The 19,174-nt window shown below is 46.7% G+C and overlaps 1 protein-coding gene across 1 annotated transcript in view; it reads left to right on the top strand.

Moving 5' to 3' along the window:
* Positions 1 to 15,945, top strand: part of ranbp9 (RAN binding protein 9) — a 93,356-nt gene extending 77,411 nt beyond the window's left edge. The window contains exons 10-14 of the mRNA XM_078414398.1: positions 4,914 to 5,067; positions 7,331 to 7,449; positions 8,672 to 8,823; positions 10,521 to 10,632; positions 14,618 to 15,945. Of these exons, the coding sequence (XP_078270524.1) occupies positions 4,914 to 5,067; positions 7,331 to 7,449; positions 8,672 to 8,823; positions 10,521 to 10,632; positions 14,618 to 14,748 (668 nt within the window). The 3' untranslated portion in view covers positions 14,749 to 15,945. The remainder of the gene's footprint in view (positions 1 to 4,913; positions 5,068 to 7,330; positions 7,450 to 8,671; positions 8,824 to 10,520; positions 10,633 to 14,617) is intronic.
* The last annotated feature ends 3,229 nt before the right edge of the window (positions 15,946 to 19,174 follow it).

The following is a 19,174-nucleotide window of genomic DNA, read 5'->3' as shown; positions in this document are numbered from 1 at the left end:
TCACAGGTCTTCAATCTCCACGATCACCTTTGAATCTAGCTGACACCCCAACAGTATAAACAATGAATGCATGAAATTTAGTTAGGTACAACCACCCCCCCCCCCCCCTCTCCACACAACCATCTGATCTACCTGGGTTTGCACCCATTCCTCCCCTCCCCTCCCCTGAGTTACTCCAGCATTTTGTGTCTATCTTTGGTTCACTGTGGGCCCCCTATGATCTCTCTTCTGGACAAGCCGACCTGCAGGATCTTGTCTAAGGCTTTTGATAAAGCCCACATATCCAACACCCACAGCCCTGCGAGATGGACACAAAATGCTGGAGTAACTCAGCGGGACAGGCAGCGTCTCTGGAGAGAAGGAATGGGTGACGTTTCGGGTCGAGACCCTTCTTCAGACTAGTTTAGGGATAAGGGAGAGGAGAGATAAAGACGATGATTTAGAGAGATAAAGAACAATGAATGAAAGATATGCAAAAAAAAGTAACGATGATAAAGGAAGCAGGCCCCCCCATTGCTGGCTGTTTGTTGAGTGAGAAGGAGAGGCTGGTGGGGGAGTTCTTAGCCCAGCGCTTGGTGTTTCTCATGGTGATCTCTTCAAAAAAACGCTCTCAAATCTTAAAATGCAATTTCCCCATGCACAATGCCGCCTTGACTATCCAAAATCAGTCTATTTATTCACAAAATGCTGGAGTAACTCAGCAGGTCAGGCAGCATCTCGGGAGAGAAGGAATGGGTGACGTTTCGGGTCTCGACCTGAGATGCTGCCTGACCTGATTTCCTCCAGCATTTTGTGATTAGATACCTTCGATTTGTACCAGCATCTGCAGTTATTTTCTTACACTATCCAAAATCAGTCAGTCGTACCGTGTGAAAGCAGGCCCTTCGGCCATACTTGCGCACAACGACCAACAGGCCCCATCTATAGTTGTCGCACCTGCCTGCCTTTGGCCCTTATTACCCCAGAGGAGGTAGTCGAGGCAGGGACTATCATGACATTTAAGAAACACTTAGACAGGTACATGGATGGGGCAGGTTTAGAGGGATATATGGGCCAAACGCAGTCACGGTGGCGCAGCGGTAGAGTTGCTGCCTCACAGCGAATGCAGCGCCGGAGACCCGGGTTCGACCCCGACTACGGGCGCTGTCTGTACAGAGTTTGTACGTTCCCCCCGTGACCTGCGTGGTTTTCTCCGAGATATTTGGTTTCATCCCACACTCCAAAGATGTACAGGCTTGTCGGTTAATTGGCTTGGTATAAATATAAAAATTGTCCCGAGTGGGTGTAGGGTAGTGTTAATGTGCGGGGATCGCTGGTCGGCGCGGACCCGGTGGGCCGAAAGGGCCTGTTTCCGCACTGCAAGACTCTTATGACTCTGTGTCATCATGATTAAATATTTTACAATTCTGACTAGAGTTTGTGAACTGAATCTCTGGAAGGATCACTAAGTCTGGTTCTGCCCAGACAATATTCCTGAGGTATTTTGGCAACCTCACCGTTCACAGTTAAGATGAATACATTGCGATGGAATCTGATTGCGTATCACTGGGAGTCTGCAGCTCCGGGCAAAAGTGGAACAATAGTGTAGGTTGTGTCAACCGTGTCTCCTTTTTTAGTTGCGGAGAGATCCTTGTACATTTGTAGTTTTCCGCCATTCCTGTGGGAAATAAAACTCCTTTCCCTCCAAGGAGGAGTAAAGGTGATTCTTCAGCATCTCAACAAGCTGGGGCAAGATTCCTCTGCCTTTCATAGAATTTTTTTTCATGGACCAAATGCACTTTATATGCAGGCGGGTGGAAACTGGTGGTCACTGGAATTTAGAAGGATGGGTGCAGGAGTCGACCCTTCGACGTTTCGGATATAGGAGCAAAGAGGTCCTTCTGCAGTTGTACTGGCCCCTAGTGAGACCGCACCTGGAGTACTGTGTGCAGTTTTGGTCTCCAAATTTGAGGAAGGACATTCTTGCTATTGAGGGCGTGCAGCGTAGGTTTACTAGGTTAATTCCCGGAATGGCGGGACTGTCATATGTTGAAAGACTGGAGCGACTAGGCTTGTATACACTGGAATTTAGAAGGATGAGAGGGGATCTTATTGAAACATATAAGATTATTAAGGAATTGGACACATTAGAGGCAGGAAACATGTTCCCAATGGAGGTGTGCGTTTTCACACTTCTGAACCTCTTGCCGAAGGGAGAGGGGGGAAGAGGGAGTGGCCGGGGTGAGACTGGTCCTTGATTTTGCTGCTGGCCTTGCCGAGACAGCGTGAGGTGCAGATGGTAGTTGAGTTGAAGGGACTGAGATGTTGCTGGTGGTGGCGCTGTAGTGGGAATGCTTCCATTGGCATCGCTGGTTTCAATCACGCAGCAATTCCTTCCTTTATATTCCACGTCTTGTTCTGTTGCAACTTGTGCCTAAGATGCTGAGATAATCATGTCATAAGGAACAGGAGTAGAATTCGGCCCATCAAATCTTCTCCGTCATTCAATCACGGCTGATCTATCTCTCCCCCTCACCCTCAAGTCTCCTGCCTTCTCCCCATAACCTCCGACACCCGTACTAATCAAGAATCTATCGTTCTCTGCCTTGGAAATATCCACTGACTTGGCCTCCACAGCCTTCAGTGGCAAAGAATTCCACAGATTCACCACCGTCTGACTAAAGAAATTCCTCCTCATCTCCTTCCATAAAGTACGTCCTTTAATTCTGAGGCTTTGTCCTCTGGTCCTAGACTCTCCCACTAGTGGAAACATCCTCTCCACGTCCACTCTATCCAAGCCTTTCATCATTCTAATAATGAAGTGTACAGATACATGGTTCAGTGGTCAATGGTCCTTTATTGTCACGTGTACCGAGGTACAGTGAAATTTGATTTACCACACAGTCATACCAAAAAATCAACAAGGTACAAAACTACATAAAGATTACACATTAACAGCTACCACAGCGTGTTGCGTGTGAGAATCCCCAGGGCACACAGCACCAGCGGAGACCCACAGCCATCAGTTCAATGTCTGCTACACACACACACGCACACGCGACCAGAGATGTACCGACCGCTGCCACTCTCTCCGCAGTTCCTGTCTGCCCAATCAGTCAGAAAGCCGTTCGCACTCGCACCAGACTCCGGGATGTCCACATGGAGCCACGTCCCCGCAAACACCGAGATCACTGCACTCACGGCACTCCCTCTGAGTCCCCACCAGCGCAGGCAGCACGGCCATCTTGGTTTTCTGCGACCTCACATTCCCCACTGTGACGGAAGGCCAATAACTTGTACCTTCTTTCTCTTTTCCTCCCGCGGTCGGGGCGATCGAAACTTTCGCAGTCGGGGTGATCGAGGCTCCCGCAGTTGGCGGTCGAAGCCCCCACACCGGGGCGATCGAGGCTCCCGCGATTGTGCCAGTCGAAGCTCCTGCGGTCGGAGCTCCCGAAGTCGATCCCTAACAAAGGGACCGCCAGCTCCACGATGTTAGGCCGCAGTGCGGACGGAGATACGATACGGGAAAAAGTCGCATCTCCATCGAGGGAAGAGATAAAAAAGTTTCCCCCACCCCCCACATAAAGATACACTAAAACATACAAATTAAACAAACTAAAAACAAATAAAAGAAGAAAGGGATGAGACAGGCTGGTGGCAAGGCTGTCACTCGGTGATACATAATAAAGGGAATATAATAATACATTTTATTTGTCATATGTAGGTTGGCACAGGGTCAACGGTACAATGAAATGTATTTGACAAGACAACGGGTCACCTCAGCAGTAATATTCCAAGGATAAATAAGATTTTAAAAATGACATTAGTGAGGTAAAAAGACAATATTAAAAATAGGTAAAAAGACAATATTAAAAATAATCGACATACATGATGTGAAATGGGTTTGAGTTCAGAGGCCTGATGGCCTGATGGTAGAAACTGTTCTTAAGTCTGGTGGTACGTGCAGCCATACTCCTGTATCGTCTGCCTGACGGTAACAAGGAGAACAGCCTGCGTGCTGGGTGGCTGTGGTCCTTGATGATGCTGCGTGCCTTCCGCAGGCACCACCGGTAGAAAATGTCCTGAGTGGCCGGGAGACAGTTGCCAGTGATGTGCTGTGCCATCTTCACCACTAACCCTCTCTAGTGATTTGTGGCTGTGGGCAGAACAGTCCCCGTACCAGACTGTAATGCAGTCCGTCAGCAGGCTCTCGATGGTGCATCTGTAGAGGTTTGTGAGGATGCTGGCGTTCATGCCAAACTTCCTCAGTCGTCTCAGGAAAAAGAGCCGCTGGCGGGCCTTCTTTGTTATTGTGTCCGTGTGCAATGTCCAGGAAAGGTCCTCAGTGATGTGCACACCGAGGAACTTAAAGCTGCTGACCCTTTCAACCTCAGCATCACCGATGTGGATGTGGAGGTGTCCACTCCCCCGCTGTCTCCTGTAGTCCACCATCATCTCTTTAGTTATGTTGACATTGAGAGAGAGAGGGGGAATAACATTTACTTATCATATTTCATATTATTTTATATTTCAGATACAGCGCGGAAACAGGCCCTTCGGCCCACCGAGTCCGCGCCGGCCAGTGATCCCCGCACACTAACACTATCCTACACACACTAGGGACAATTTTTACATTTACCCAGTCAATTAGCCTACAAGTACGTCTTTGGAGTGTGGGAGGAAACCGAAGATCTCGGAGAAAACCCACGCAGGTCACGGGGAGAACGTACAAACTCCTTACAGTATAGCACCCGTAGTCAGGATCGAACCTGAGTCTCCGGCGCTGCATTCGCTGTAAAGCAGCAACTCTACCGCTGCGCTACCGTGTTTACTTTACTTCTGTCTCCAGTACTTTGTGCCATCGACCTAATATATAATAATGGAATAATGAGTGGGGAAAGACTAAAAGAGTGATGTCTTCTATCTTTTGACAGGTTATGAAAATAATTGTAGCAACGGTTTAATATCCAATAAAGGCCATCAATCCAGTAGTCACAATAAGCATCCAATCTCGTGTTTAAGTACTCCAGAATTGAACAGTATAAATGCTACAAGATCTCAGCAATCAAACACTTGTAGCAAAGACAAGTAAGTGTTTCCGTTTACTTTCAATTCTATTCTCAGCTGCATCTTCAGCTAACTCGTTTGGACATTTCCTTGAAAGATTTTCCTCCCTCTTGTTTTGTTGCTGTTCAAGTTTAATGTTCAAGGATAGTTAAACGCAAGTGCTGAATCAAGACTGTGCCTTTCTAACGTACACTAAAACTAGTTGCCGTGTGAATTTAATTGCAGCGTTAATGAAGGTGTTAAGCAGAATTGAGATCTGCAGGTTTCTCCCATTGTTTTCCATGTGGCACAAGAGGACATTCGGCCCATCGTCAACCATTGGCCCTCTAGGGCTACCCCATTTCCCCACCACCTCCTTCACCGTGTTCCCTCCCATTCCACACATTGAATAGCAGGGCTCTGGAGAGTGTTGTGGAGCAGAGGGATCGAGGAGTGCAGGAACATAGTTTCATTGAAAGTGGCACTGCAGGTCAACTGGTGGTCAAAAAGGCTTCTGGCGCATTGGCCATCAGTCAGAGTATCGAGTACAGAGGTTGGGAGGTCATGGTGCAAGTTATGTAAGACGTTGGTGAGGCCGCATTCGGAGTTTTGCGTTCAGTTCTGTGCACCGTGCTATAGAAAAGATGTTGTCAAGCTGCAAAGCGCGCAGAGGAGATTTATGAAGATGTTGCCAGGACTCAAGGGCCCGAGCTGCAAGGATAGGTTGTGCAGGCTGGGATTCTGGGTGATCTTGTAGAGGCAGACAAAATCATGAGAGGGGTAAATTGGGTAAACGCACAATCTCTTGCCCAGAGTAGGGGGGACATTTAATAGAAACCCGAAGGGTAACTTTTTTACACAAAGTGGGGTGGATGTATGGAGCGAGCTGCTGGAGGAGGTAGTTGAGGTAGGTAGGTATCGCAACGTTTAAGAAACATTTGGACAGGTACATGGAAAGGACAGGTTTAGAGGGCCAAACGCAGGCAGGTGGGACATGCCGGTCAGTGTGGGCAAGTTGGGCCGAAGGACCTTAGAAATATAGAAACATAGAAAATAGGTGCAGGAGTAGGCCATTCGGCCCTTCGAGCCTGCACCGCCATTCAATATGATCATGGCTGATCATCCAGCTCAGTAACCTGTATCTGCCTTCTCTCCATACCCCCTGATCCCTTTAGCCACAAGGGCCACATCTAACTCCCTCTTAAATATAGCCAATGAACTGGCCTCAACTACCTTCTGTGGCAGAGAATTCCACAGACTCACCACTCTCTGTGTGAAGAAATGTTTTCTCATCTCGGTCCTAAAAGACTTCCCCCTTATCCTTAAGCTGTGACCCCTAGTTCTGGACTTCCCCAACATCGGGAACAATCTTCCCGCACCTTGTTTCCACTCTGGACTCTTGGACATGTCTCTAAACTTCCTCTGATTCTCCTACGCACAGCAAACTTGGGATAAACTAGAGTAGCCGATTAACCAACCTATTGCGATGGCTTTGGGATGTGGAGAAAATGGGAGAAATGAAAGGAAACCTACAGGCCCCGTGAGTTACGCGCAGACTCCACACAGACAGCACTGAGGGGGTTGGGGTGGGACCTAGGTCACTGGAACAGCGAGGCACATCACTGCCTGCTGCACCACTGTACTCCAGGGTAGAATACTCCCCACCAGTCACCCGCGTCCATGACTAATCCACGACTTGCTCTGAAGAAGGGTCCCAACCCGAAAAGTCACCTAGCCATGTTCTCCAGAGATGCTGCCTGACCCGCTGAGTTACACCAGCACTCTGTGAAACGTCACCTATCCATGTTCTCCGGAGATAATAGACAATAGGTGCAGGAGGAGGCCATTCGGCCCTTTAAACCAGCACTGCCATTCATTGTGATCATGGCTGATCATTCACAATCAGTACCCCGTTCCTGCCTTCTCCCCATACCCCCTGACTCCGATATCTTTAAGAGCTCTATCTACCTCTCTCTTGAAAGCATCCAGAGAATTGGCCTCCACTGCCTTCTGAGGCAAAGAATTCCACAGAGATGTTGCCTGACCCGCTGAGTTACTCCAGCACTCTGTGAAAAGTCACCTATCCGTGTTCTCCACAGATGCTGCCTGACCCGCTGAGTTACTCCTCCAGCACATTGTCCAGTATTGGGCACCATGTTATTTTTTGGGGAAAGATGTTGATGGAGTGATTTTGAAAATGTGCTTTGCACTCAATGTTTGTTATTGATTTTAAACTTTGCTGGACAGATTTTAAGAGGCAGGGATGCATATTGCAAATGTTGATATTCTGCCCCTTGTTCTGCAGTAACGACATAGACATGGAAACTGAGCACTATACCAATGGGGTGGACTCTTCATCAAACGGTTTCCTTAACGGCAGTGGAAAACGCGTTCATGATGTGGATGTAAATGACGCAGAAATGGGTATGAATATCAACATTTTATTCAGTAAAGACGCCGAGATATTTAGATCATGTCTGATCTTTAAAGGTCAACACCCAAGATGTTCATCTTCCCCTCCTTTGAAGATGAACTGGACTTTGTAGATCCATCATGTTTTATTTGTTTCCATTTGCGCTTTTTATGACATTTGTGAACTGCCTGAGAATCAGAATTTTCTAACATTACCTGTGCAAGGAGGATGTACATTTTCTAACATTACCTGTGCAAAGGAGGATGTACATTTTTATTTGGCTCAAAAACAAGTGTTTTTCATAGTTTAGTTTGAGTCTAGTTTACTGTCGTGTGTACAGTGAAAAGCTTTTGTTGCGTGCTAACTTGTCAGCTTAAATCCAGTCGCGCTGGTCTGCAGTGTACAGATAAGCACAACTAAATCAGGAAGAAGGGTCTCGTCCCGAGATGTCACCCATTCCTTCTCTCCAGAGATGCTGCCTGTCCCGCTGAGTTACACCAGCATTGTGTGTCCGCCTAAGTACGACTAAGTACAGATTTGTTTAGAGATACAGTGTGGAAACACGCCCTTTGGCCCACCGAGTCCACACCAACCGTGTTCATAATCACCTGTTCAAAAGTTCAATGTTATCACACTTTTGCATCCTAGACACAATGGGCGATTTACAATTCACTGAAGCCAATTAACCTACAAATCTGTACGCCTTTGGAGTGTGGGAGGAAACCGGAACACCCGGAGAAAACGCACGCAGATCACAAACTCCGTACAGACAACACCCGTAGTCAGGATCATAAGGAATAGGAGTAGAATTAGGCCATTCGGCCCGTCAAGTCTACTCCGCCATTTCATCATGGCTGATCTATCTCTCCCTCCCTAACACATGGAGCCCGGGTCTCTGGCGCTGGAAGGCAGCAACTCTACCACAGTCTGAAGAAGGGTCTCGACCCGAAACGTCACCCATTCCTTCTCTCCCGAGATGCTGCCTGACCTGCTGAGTTACTCCAGCATTTTGTGAATAAAAACCTTCGATTTGTACCAGCATCTGCAGTTATCTTCTTATATAACTCTACCGCTGCTCCAAACGAAGCCCTAAACTTCAAACTCTGACTGCCGTCTGATGTTAATGGGATGCTTGTCTTCAGTTCAGTCCAGTTTGTTGTCGCGTGTACCATGAGCGAGGTACACTTATAACAATCTCTCTGACCTGTTTTTTAACCCGTGGACTTTCAACAGAGATAGACCTGAGTCAGTCGCGACGCCAGCTTTGTGGAGGCAGCCAGGCAGCCATTGAGCGCATGATTCACTTCGGGCGGGAGCTGCAGACTGTCAGCGAGCAGCTGAGGAGAGAATGTGGCAAAAGCACCGTCAATAAAAAAATGCTGCAGGTACCAGAGTTGTGAGAATCAGTGCGTGGTGCGGAGACGGGGGGGGGGGGGGGGGGATCAGATCACCGGAAATGAAGATCTAATAGAAACATAGAAAATAGGTGCAGGAGTAGGCCATTCGGCCCTTCGAGCCTGCACCGCCATTCAATATGATCATGGCTGATCATCCAACTCAGTATCCCGTACCTGCCTTCTCTCCATACCCCCTGATCCCTTTAGCCACAAGGGCCACATCTAACTCCCTCTTAAATATAGCCAATGAACTGGCCTCAACTACCTTATGTGGCAGAGAATTCCACAGATTCACCGCTCTCTGTGTGAAAAAAAAAGTTCTCATCTCGGTCCTAAAAGACTTCCCCCTTATCCTTAAACTGTGACCCCTTGTTCTGGACTTCCCCAACATCGGGAACAATCTTCCTGCATCTAGCCTGTCCAACCCCTTAAGGATTTTGTACGTTTTTATAAGATCCCCCCTCAATCTTCTAAATTCCAGCGAGTACAAGCCGAGTCCATCTCCTTGATTCCAAAGTCTGGGGTTGCAGCACGGAAACGGCCCCCTTCGGTCTGTTTGATCTCAACTTCAGCAACTCAGGACAGTTGTCTATTCTCTGAATGCATTCAAGAGAGAGCTAGATAGAGCTCTAAAGGATAGCGGAGTCAGGGGGTATGGGGAGAAGGCAGGAACGGGGTACTGATTGTGAATGATCAGCCATGATCACATTGAATGGTGGTGCTGGCTCGAAGGGCCGAATGGCCTACTCCTGCACCTATTGTCCAGTTCCTCATGACCCATGAATCGGTTCACCAGGTTAATCCCCGGGATGGTGGGACTGTCACATGAGGAAGCATTGGAAAGACTGGGCTTGAATTCACTGGAGTTCAGAAGGATAGAAACATAGAAAATAGGTGCAGGAGTACGCCATTCGGCCCTTCGAGCCTGCATCGCCATTCAATATGATCATGGCTGATCATCCAACTCAGTATCCCGTACCTGCCTTCTCTCCATACCCCCTGATCCCTTTAGCCACAAGGGCCACATCTAACTCCCTCTTAAATATAGCCAATGAACTGGCCTCAACTACCTTCTGTGGCAGAGAATTCCACAGATTCACCACTCTCTGTGTGAAAAAACACTTTCTCATCTCGATCCTAAAAGACTTCCCCCTTATCCTTAAACTGTGACCCCTTGTTCTGGATGAGAGGGGGATCTTATAAAGACGTATAAAATCATAAAAGGACTAGACAAGCTAGATGCAGGAAAAATGTTCCCAATGTTGGGGGAGTCCAGAACCAGGGGCCACACAGTCTAAGAATAAAGGGGAGCCCATTTAAAACTGAGGTGAGAAGAAACTTTTTCACCCAGAGAGTTGTGAATTTGTGGAATTCTCTGCCACAGAGGGCAGTGGAGGCCGACTCACTGGATGAATTTAAAAGAGAGGTAGATAGAGCTCTAGGGGCTAGTGGAATCAAGGGATATGGGGAGAAGGCAGGCACGGGTTACTGATTGTGGATGATCAGCCATGATCACAATGAATGGCAGTGTTGGCTCGAAGGGCCAAATGGTTGTCTCCTGCATCTTTTTTCATTTGTCTATTGTCTAAATACCCAGCATGTCAGACTAGGGCACAGCGGCAGTGTTGCTGTAGTGTTTCTGCCCCACACTGATTACATTAATGATGTATCTTTGCCCCATTCAGGATGCATTTAGTTTGCTCGCTTATTCCGACCCATGGAACAGCCCAGTAGGATATCAACTCGACGTGGTGCAGAGAGAACCAGTGTGCTCGGCGTTAAATAGTGCTATATTAGGTGAGTATGTCATAGTCAATTTTAAACAGCTGTTTGTCATGACTAATGCACCTAAAAATGTGTGTTTAACCTGTCCCTGCGGTTAATTTGATACAACGGGAGATTGCTATTTCAACAGTGGCGCAGCGGTAGAGTTGCTGTCTGTATGGAGTTTGGTCATTCTCCCCGTGACCACATGGGTGTCCTCCAGCTCCGGTTTCCCTCCACATTCAAGATACACAGGGATCATACGTTATCGGAGCAGAATTAAGTTATTTACACTGGAATTTAGAAGGATGAGAGGAGATCTTATCGAAACCTATAAGATTATTAAGGGGTTGGACACGATAGAGGCAGGAAACATCTTCCCAATGTTGGGGGAGTCCAGAACAAGGGGCCACAGTTTAAGAATAAGGGGTAGGCCATTTAGAACTGAGATGAGGAAAAACTTTTTCAGTCAGAGAGTTGTGAATCTGTGGAATTCTCTGCCTCAGAAGGCAGCGGAGGCCAATTCTCTGAATGCATTCAAGAGAAAGCTAGGTAGAGCTCTTAAGGATAGCGGAGTCAGGGGGTATGGGGAGAAGGCAGGAACGGGGTACTGATTGAGAATGATCAGCCATGATCACATTGAGTGGCGGTGCTGGCTCGAAGGGCCGAATGGCCTCCTCCTGCACCTATTGTCTATTGTCTATTTGGCCCATCAAGTCTACACCGCCATTCAATCATGGCTGATATGTTTTTCCCCCTCAACCCCATTCTTCTGCCTTCGTTCCATAACCCCTGACACGCGCACTAATCAAGAATCTGTCCGTCTGCCTGATTACTTGGGTAGCAAGGAACTGCAGGTGCTGGTTTACACCAAAATAGACACAAAATGCTGGAGTATTTGAAGAAGGGTCTTGACCCGAAACATCACTCATTCCTTCTCTCCAGAGATGGTGCCTGTCCTGCTGAGTTACTCCAGCTTTTTGTCTATTCCCAAAGACTTGGCTTCCACAGCCGTCTGTGGCAATGAATTCCGCAGATTCACTGCCCTCTGACTAGAGAAATTCCTCCTCATTTCCTTTCTAAAAGTAGGTTAATTAGCTTTGGCATGTTGTAAAATTGTCCCTAGTGTGTGTCAGTTTGTGTAAGGTAGTGAAAAAACCTTGGTTACTTAAGGTAGTAAAGAAGGCAAATTCAATGCTCGCATTTATATCAAGAGGACTGGAATACAAAAACAGAGATGTAATGCTGAGGCTCTATAAGGCACTGGTCAGGCCACATTTGGAGTACTGTGAGCAAATTTGGGCCCCATATCTGAGGAAGGATGTGCTGGCTCTGGAGAGGGTCCAGAGGAGGTTTACGAGAATCATTCTAGGAATGAGTGGGTTAACATATGATGAGCGTTTGTCGGCACTGGGCCTGTACTCACTGGAGTTTAGAAGGATGAGGGGGGACCTCATTGAAACTTGCAGAATAATGAAAGGCCTGGATAGAGTGGATGTGGAGAGGATGTGGGAGAGTCGAAGACCAGAGGTCACGATCTCAGAATTAAAGGGCGCTCTTTTAGAAAGGTGAGGAGAAACTTCTTTAGTCAGAGGGTGGTGAATCTGTGGAACTCATTGCCACAGAGGGCTGTGGAGGCCAAGTCAGTGGGTATTTTTAAGGCAGTGATGGACAAATTCTTGATTAGAACGGGTGTCAAGGGTTATGGGGAGAAGGCGGGAGAATGGGATTAGGAGGCAGAGATCAGCCATGATTGAATGGCAGAGTGGACTCTGGTTGATTGGTCTAATTCTACTCCTAGAACTTGTGAACTTGTGTAAGGGTAATCGCTGGGCGATGTGGCCTAAGTAAAGATGAATCTATATCCTGCAGGCCGATCTTTGGTTAGAGGTTCCACTGAAGCTAAGAATTTAATTGTTCCATTTCCTCTACATATGACAATTAAGCTCTAGACTCTTGAGACTTTCATCTCAACAAGAACTGTACTTCAGAAAAGTTAATGATACACCTCAATATGTAACTTTGCCATAATTGTTTAATAACCATTTAACATTTGATCAAAATCAAGTGGGTGGCACAGTGGCGCAGCGGTAGAGTTGCTGCCTCACAGCGCCAGAGACCCGGGTTTGATCCTGTCTGTATGGAGTTTGCACGTTCTCCCCGTGACCTGCGTGGGTTTTCTCCGGGTGCTCCGGTTTCCCCCCACACTCCAAAGACGTTAGATGCAAAATGCTGGAGTAACTCAGGCAGCATCTCTGAACTAAAGGAAAAAGGTCACGTTTCGGGTTCCGCCCCAAAACATCACAGATCCCTTTTCTCCGTAATTGTTTTAAATAATTCTACAAGACAGAGAAAAGAGAGGCTGTGTGCAAAAATCAAGACGAAATATCAGTGCAAAACACAATTAGAAAATATGCCCACCGTTCACTGTTCCATTTGCCCCAGAGATGCTCCCTGACCTGCTGTGTTACTCCAGCATTTTGTGTCTATTTTTCATAAACTGTTGTTGCCGGGCGGGCTGATGTTCAGTTTAATGAACACTGTGTTCCTTTAGCTTTTAAAATGATGGCACACTGCGACTATTTAGAGGTAGTTGCTAAGATTGTTTGCAGTTGGGAACGTTGTAGACACTATCATAATTGCTGTTTCACTGAATATGTTCCTATGTTCTAAGAACAGAATTAGGCCATTCGGTCCATCAAGTCTACTCCGCCATTCAATCATGGCTGATCCATCTATCCCTCTCAACTCCATTCTCCTGCCTTCTCCCCATAACCCCTGACTCCCATACCAATCAAGAATTTGTTCATCTGTGCCTTAAAAATACCTAATGACTTGGCCTCCACAGCTGTCTGTGGCAATGAATTTCACAGATTCACCACCCTCTGACTAAAGAAATTCCTCATCTTCTAAAGGTGCATCCTTTTATTCTGAGGCTCTGGCCACAGAAGGTTGTGGAGGTCAAGTGAATGGGTATTTTTAAGATGGAGATTGATAAATTCTTGATTAATACAGGGGTCATGGGTTATGCAGAGAGCAGTTTTGAGCCCCATATTGGAGGAAGGCTGGCTGGCGTTAGAGAGGGTCCAGAGGTGGTTGACAAGAATGATCCCGGGGATGATTGAGTTAAGGTATTATTCTTGATTGGTACGGGTGTCAGGGGTTATGGGGAGAAGGCAGGAGAATGGGATTGAGAGGGAGAGATAGATCAGCCATGATTGAATGGCGGAGTAGACTTGAATGGCCGAATGGCCTCATTCTGCTCCGAGAACATATGAACTTATTATGGTCCTAGACTCTCCCACTAGTAGAAATAATATAAGAAAATAACTGCAGATGCTGGTACAAATCGAAGGTATTTATTCACAAAATGCTGGAGTAACTCAGCAGGTCGGGCAGCATCTCAGGAGAGAAGGAATGGGCGACGTTTCGGGTCGAGACCCTTCTTCCGTCTGAAGAAGGCTCTCAACCCGAAACGTCGCCCATTCCTTCTCTCCTGAGATGCTGCCTGACCTGCTGAGTTACTCCAGCATTTTGTGAATAAATACCCACTAGTAGAAACATCGTCTCCACGTCCGCTTTATCCATGCCTTTCATGACTTTATAGTTTGCAAAGTAATGCTTAGAGTCATAGAGTGATACAGCGTGGAAACAGGCCTTTCTGCCCAACTTGCCCACACCGGCCAACATGTCCCAATTGCATTAGTCCCCCCCCCTGCCCACGTTTGGTCCATATCCCTCCAAACCTGTCCTATCCATGTACTTGTCTAACTATTTCATAAAAGTCGGGATAGTCCCAGCCTCAACTACCAACTCCGACAGCTCGTTCCATGCACCCACCACCCTCTAAGTGCAAGATTCCTATGTATTCCTATTAAATCTTTTTCCCTTCACCTTGAACCTATGTCCTCTGGTCCTCGATTCCCCAACTCCGTCCAATGTTTCCTCTCGTGATTTCACGCACGTGGGTTTTCATGCAATTTGAAGCTAATTTGTGTTTTTGTTCTCCGCATTACAGAATCCCATAACCTGCCAAAGCAGCCCCCACTGGCCCTGGCGATCGGCCAGGCCTCCAAGTGTTTAGAGTTGATGGCCCGTTTGGGAATTGGTTCCTGCGCGTTTGCCACGGCGGAGGAATATTTGCACTAGCTAGGTGTTTGCACAGCTCGGTCTCAGTCTGGAGCTGCCTTAACATTTAGTGACCGTACTCGGCTCCACGCCCACTCGATGGGGGGAGAGAATGACTTTTAATTTCCAGCCGTCTTTTTCTTGGGGACAGATTCTACATTGTCACTCCACGTCTGCTTCCTACTTTACAGCATGGTCCGGCTGTTTTCTAACCAAAACGCACAGTTCGTTGGCATGTGTTTGCATTTCTTTTTATATCAATGTCTGGAGGATTTGTGACGGTGTAGTCTGTATCTCTGTTTTCAGTGGGACATTACTGTGCTTCCATTTAGAGTCCTCACACATGTCACGTTTAATCTTCATCTTAACGCCCTGTGGAGGCTCCAGATGAAAGAGAAAACTAAAACACACAGGTCTGTTCTGGACACAGTCACTCGCGCATCAATATTTGGGACGGTAACTAATTGGCTAAAAATACAGTTTAAAAAAAAAAAAGAAGTGCTTTAATTGAAGTGAGAATGTGTGAATAAAAGTATTTAGTTACAGGTTAAAACCAAAAAAAAAAAACTAGTTTTTTTGTACTTTATTAAGATGTAACTTTTGTGATAAACCAAAATGTGAAAATGTTGCTGTTGTCTGTGTGGATCAGTGAACACTGGGCATGTTGAATGCAAAAATCGATTTAAAATTAAAAGCATTTCACATCAGTCCACATCGAAAAAATGACAGGATCGAGTAATCTGACGGATCTTTTTCAAGTACAATTGGATGGAGAGGGGGTGAAGTCTGTCCCCTTTCTCGCAGAGTATTGTAAAACTCCATTCCTCAGCTGAGAGGCAGCGTCAGTCCTGGAGAGCGGGAGATCGCAACCTGCTGCCTCTGTGTTTCTGACCCTCCAGGTTGTCTTTGTTCCCAGTCTTCACCTGTTTTTGCTTCGTCATTTCCCCCCCCCCCCCGCCCTGCCCAGCCCACCAACCCAGCCAGAACATTGTTTAAATGCAGAGAAGCCCATTCCACAGTCCATCATTTTAACCATTGTAAATTAACAGTGTTAAGTACCTATCAACACATTGTGTGGTAATGACTTTATTTATATTAAACCAAATACTTAGTCAAATTCTGCAATGTCTTAATTTAAACTTTGTACACTCTGCATTTTTAAGCAGTGCTTGAGTGAATACTTTATTGCAATAAACAAATGTATGAACCATAGTTAATCAGCTATTAAAGATTTAAATCTACTGTGGAGTGGTTCATTGCTGGTCTTTGCATTCTTTGCATGCAAATGGAAATTTTTCGAAGTGTGTACAAGATGAGATACACCTTCATGTATATCATATCATATATATACAGCCGGAAACAGGCCTTTTCGGCCCACCAAGTCCGTGCCGCCCAACGATCCCCGTACATTAACACTATCCTACACCCACTAGGGACAATTTTTACATTTACCCAGCCAATTAACCTACATACCTGTACGTCTTTGGAGTGTGGGAGGAAACCGAAGATCTCGGAGAAAACCCACGCAGGTCACGGGGAGAACGTACAAACTCCTTACAGTGCAGCACCCGTAGTCAGGATCGAACCCGAGTCGTGATTCAACCCTTAATGCGGTTAAGTTTACATTTAAAGGTCGGCACCAGCATGATCTGGCTCAGTATATACTCACCACACCAGAGGCGGCATAGCGGTAGAGTTGCTGCCATACAACACCAGAGACCCGGGTTCAATCCTTACTACGGGTGCTGTCTGTACGGAGTTTGTACGTTCTCCTGTTTCCTGCCTGGGTTTTCTCTGGTTTCCTTCCACGCTCCAAAGGCGTGCATGTTTGTAGGTTATTTGACTTGGTATACATGTAAATTGTCCCTAGTGCGTGCAGGATAGCTTTAGTGTGCGGGGATTGCTGGTCGGTGTGGGCCGAAGGAATCTGCTGTAACTCTAAACTAAACTGAAGCCACTGCTTATTGAACTGTAGTCTCTAGTAGACTAGAAACTAGTAGAGTGGATACGGGAGAACCAGTTGATGTGTTATATCTGGACTTTCAGAAGGCCTTTGACAAGGTCCCACACAGGAGATTGGTGTACAAACTTAAAGCACACGGTATTGAGGGTTCAGTGTTGAGGTGGATAGAGAATTGATTGGCGGACAGGAAGCAAAGAGTAGGAATAAACGGGTCCTTTTCGGAATGGCAGGCAGTGACTAGTGGGGTACCGCAAGACTCAGTGCTGGGACCCCAGTTATTTACAATATATATTAATGATTTGGACGAGGGAATTGAATGCAACATCTCTAAGTTTGCGGATGACACGAAGCTGGGGGGCAGTGTTAGCTGCGAGGAGGATGCTAGGAGGCTGCAGAGTGACTTGGATAGATTAGGCGAGTGGGCAAATGCATGGCAGATGCAATATAATGTGGATAAATGTGAGGTTATCCACTTTGGCGGCAAGAACAGGAAAGCAGAGTATTACCTGAATGGTGGCCAATTAGGAAAAGGGGAGATGCAACGTGACCTGGGTGTCATGGTGCACCAGTCATTGAAAGCAAGCGCGCAGGTGCAGCAGGCAGTGAAGAAAGCGAATGGTTATGTTAGCATTCATAGCAAGAGGATTTGAGTATAGGAGCAGGGAGGTTCTGCTGCAGTTGTACAGGGCCTTGGTGAGACTGCACCTGGAGTATTGTGTACAGTTTTGGTCTCCTAATCTGAGGAAAGACATTCTAACCTTAGAGGGAGTACAGAGAAGGTTCACCAGATTGATCCCTGGGATGGCAGGACTTTCATATGAAGAAAGACTGGATAGACTAGGCTTATACTCGCTGGAATTTAGAAGACTGAGGGGGGATCTTATAGAAACATATAAAATTCTTAAGGGGTTGGACAGGCTAGATGCGGGAAGATTGTTCCCGATGTTGGGGAAGTCCAGAACCAGGGGTCACAGCTTAAGGATAAGGGGGAAGTCTTTTAGGACCGAGATGAGAACGTTTTTTTTCACAGAGTGGTGAGTCTGGAATTCTCTGCCACAGAAGGTAGTTGAGGCCAGTTCATTGGCTATATTTAAGAGGGAGTTAGATGTGGCCCTTGTGGCTAAAGGGATCAGGGGGTATGGAGAGAAGGCAGGTACAGGTTACTGAGCTGGATGATCAGCCATGATCATATTGAATGGCGGTGCAGGCTCGAAGGGCCGAATGGACTACTCCTGCACCTATTTTCTATGTCTCAGCAGCACATGTTTAAAATGCACTATTATTTTTGAACTGTTAAAGCCACTTTATGTGGGTAGAAAGGTACTGCAGATGTTGGTTTATACCAAAGATAGACACGAAGAGCTGGAGTAACTCAGCGGGTCAGGCAGCATTTCTGGAGAAATAGGATGTTTCGAGACTATAGAAGGGTCCTGACCCGAAACTTCACCCATTCCTTCTGTCCAGAGATGCTGCCTGTCCCGCTGAGTTACTCCAGCATTTTGTGTCTACATAGAATATCTGAGAAAAGTCACCTATCCATTCACCAGAGATGCTGCCTGACCCGCTGAGTTACTCCAGCGCTGTGAAACGTCACCTATCCATGTTCTCCAGAGATGCTGCCTGACCCGCTGAGTTACTCCAGCACTCTGTGAAACGTCACCTATCCATGTTCTCCAGAGATGCTGCCTGACCCGCTGAGTTACTCCAACTAGTTATTTTAGTTTATGGTCATGTGTACTAATCCCATCTGTCTGAACATGATGCATATCCATGTACCTATCCAAAAGGCTCTTGAATGCCACTTTAAACTTTGGCCCTTGCACCTTAAAGCTATGCTCTCCAGTTATTAATCTTGCCACCCTGTTCAAAACATATCTTGTATCAAGCAACAGAATTCATTTGTTCAAAAAAAATGTGAGCAGAATTAGGCAATCAGCCATTCAATCGTGGCAGATCTGGCTCTCCCTCTCAACCCCATTCTCCTACCTTCTCCCCATAACCCGTTACTAAGCAAGAATCTGTCAATCTCTGCCTTAAAAATAACTCTTGATGACCTCCACATCTGTCTGTTGCAATGAATTCCACAGATTCACCACCCTCTGACTAAAAAAATTCCTCCTCGTCTCATTTCTAAAGGTACTGTACGTTCTTTTATTTTGAGCCTCTGGTCCTAGACTTTCCCACTAGTGGAAACATCCTCTCCACATCCACTCTATCCAGGCCTTTCACTATTCATTTAATTTCAATGATGGTTTCCCCCCACCCTAGTCTAAACGATGAGTACAGGCCCAGTGCCGTCAAATGTTCATCATATGTCAACCCACTAATTCATGTCATACAGCACGGAAACAGGCCTTTCGGCCCAACTTGGGCCAAAATGTCCCAGCTACACATACCCTGGGACTAGATTAGTCCCCAGTACACTAGATTCCCGGGAAAATTCTGGTAAACCACCTCTGGACCCTCTCCAACGCCAGCACATCC

This window comes from Rhinoraja longicauda, chromosome 2 (genome assembly GCF_053455715.1).
Source record: "Rhinoraja longicauda isolate Sanriku21f chromosome 2, sRhiLon1.1, whole genome shotgun sequence".
Lineage (NCBI taxonomy): Eukaryota > Metazoa > Chordata > Chondrichthyes > Rajiformes > Arhynchobatidae > Rhinoraja > Rhinoraja longicauda.
The sequence above is the reverse complement of the archived record's forward strand: the minus strand, read 5'-3'. Positions and strand labels throughout refer to the sequence as shown.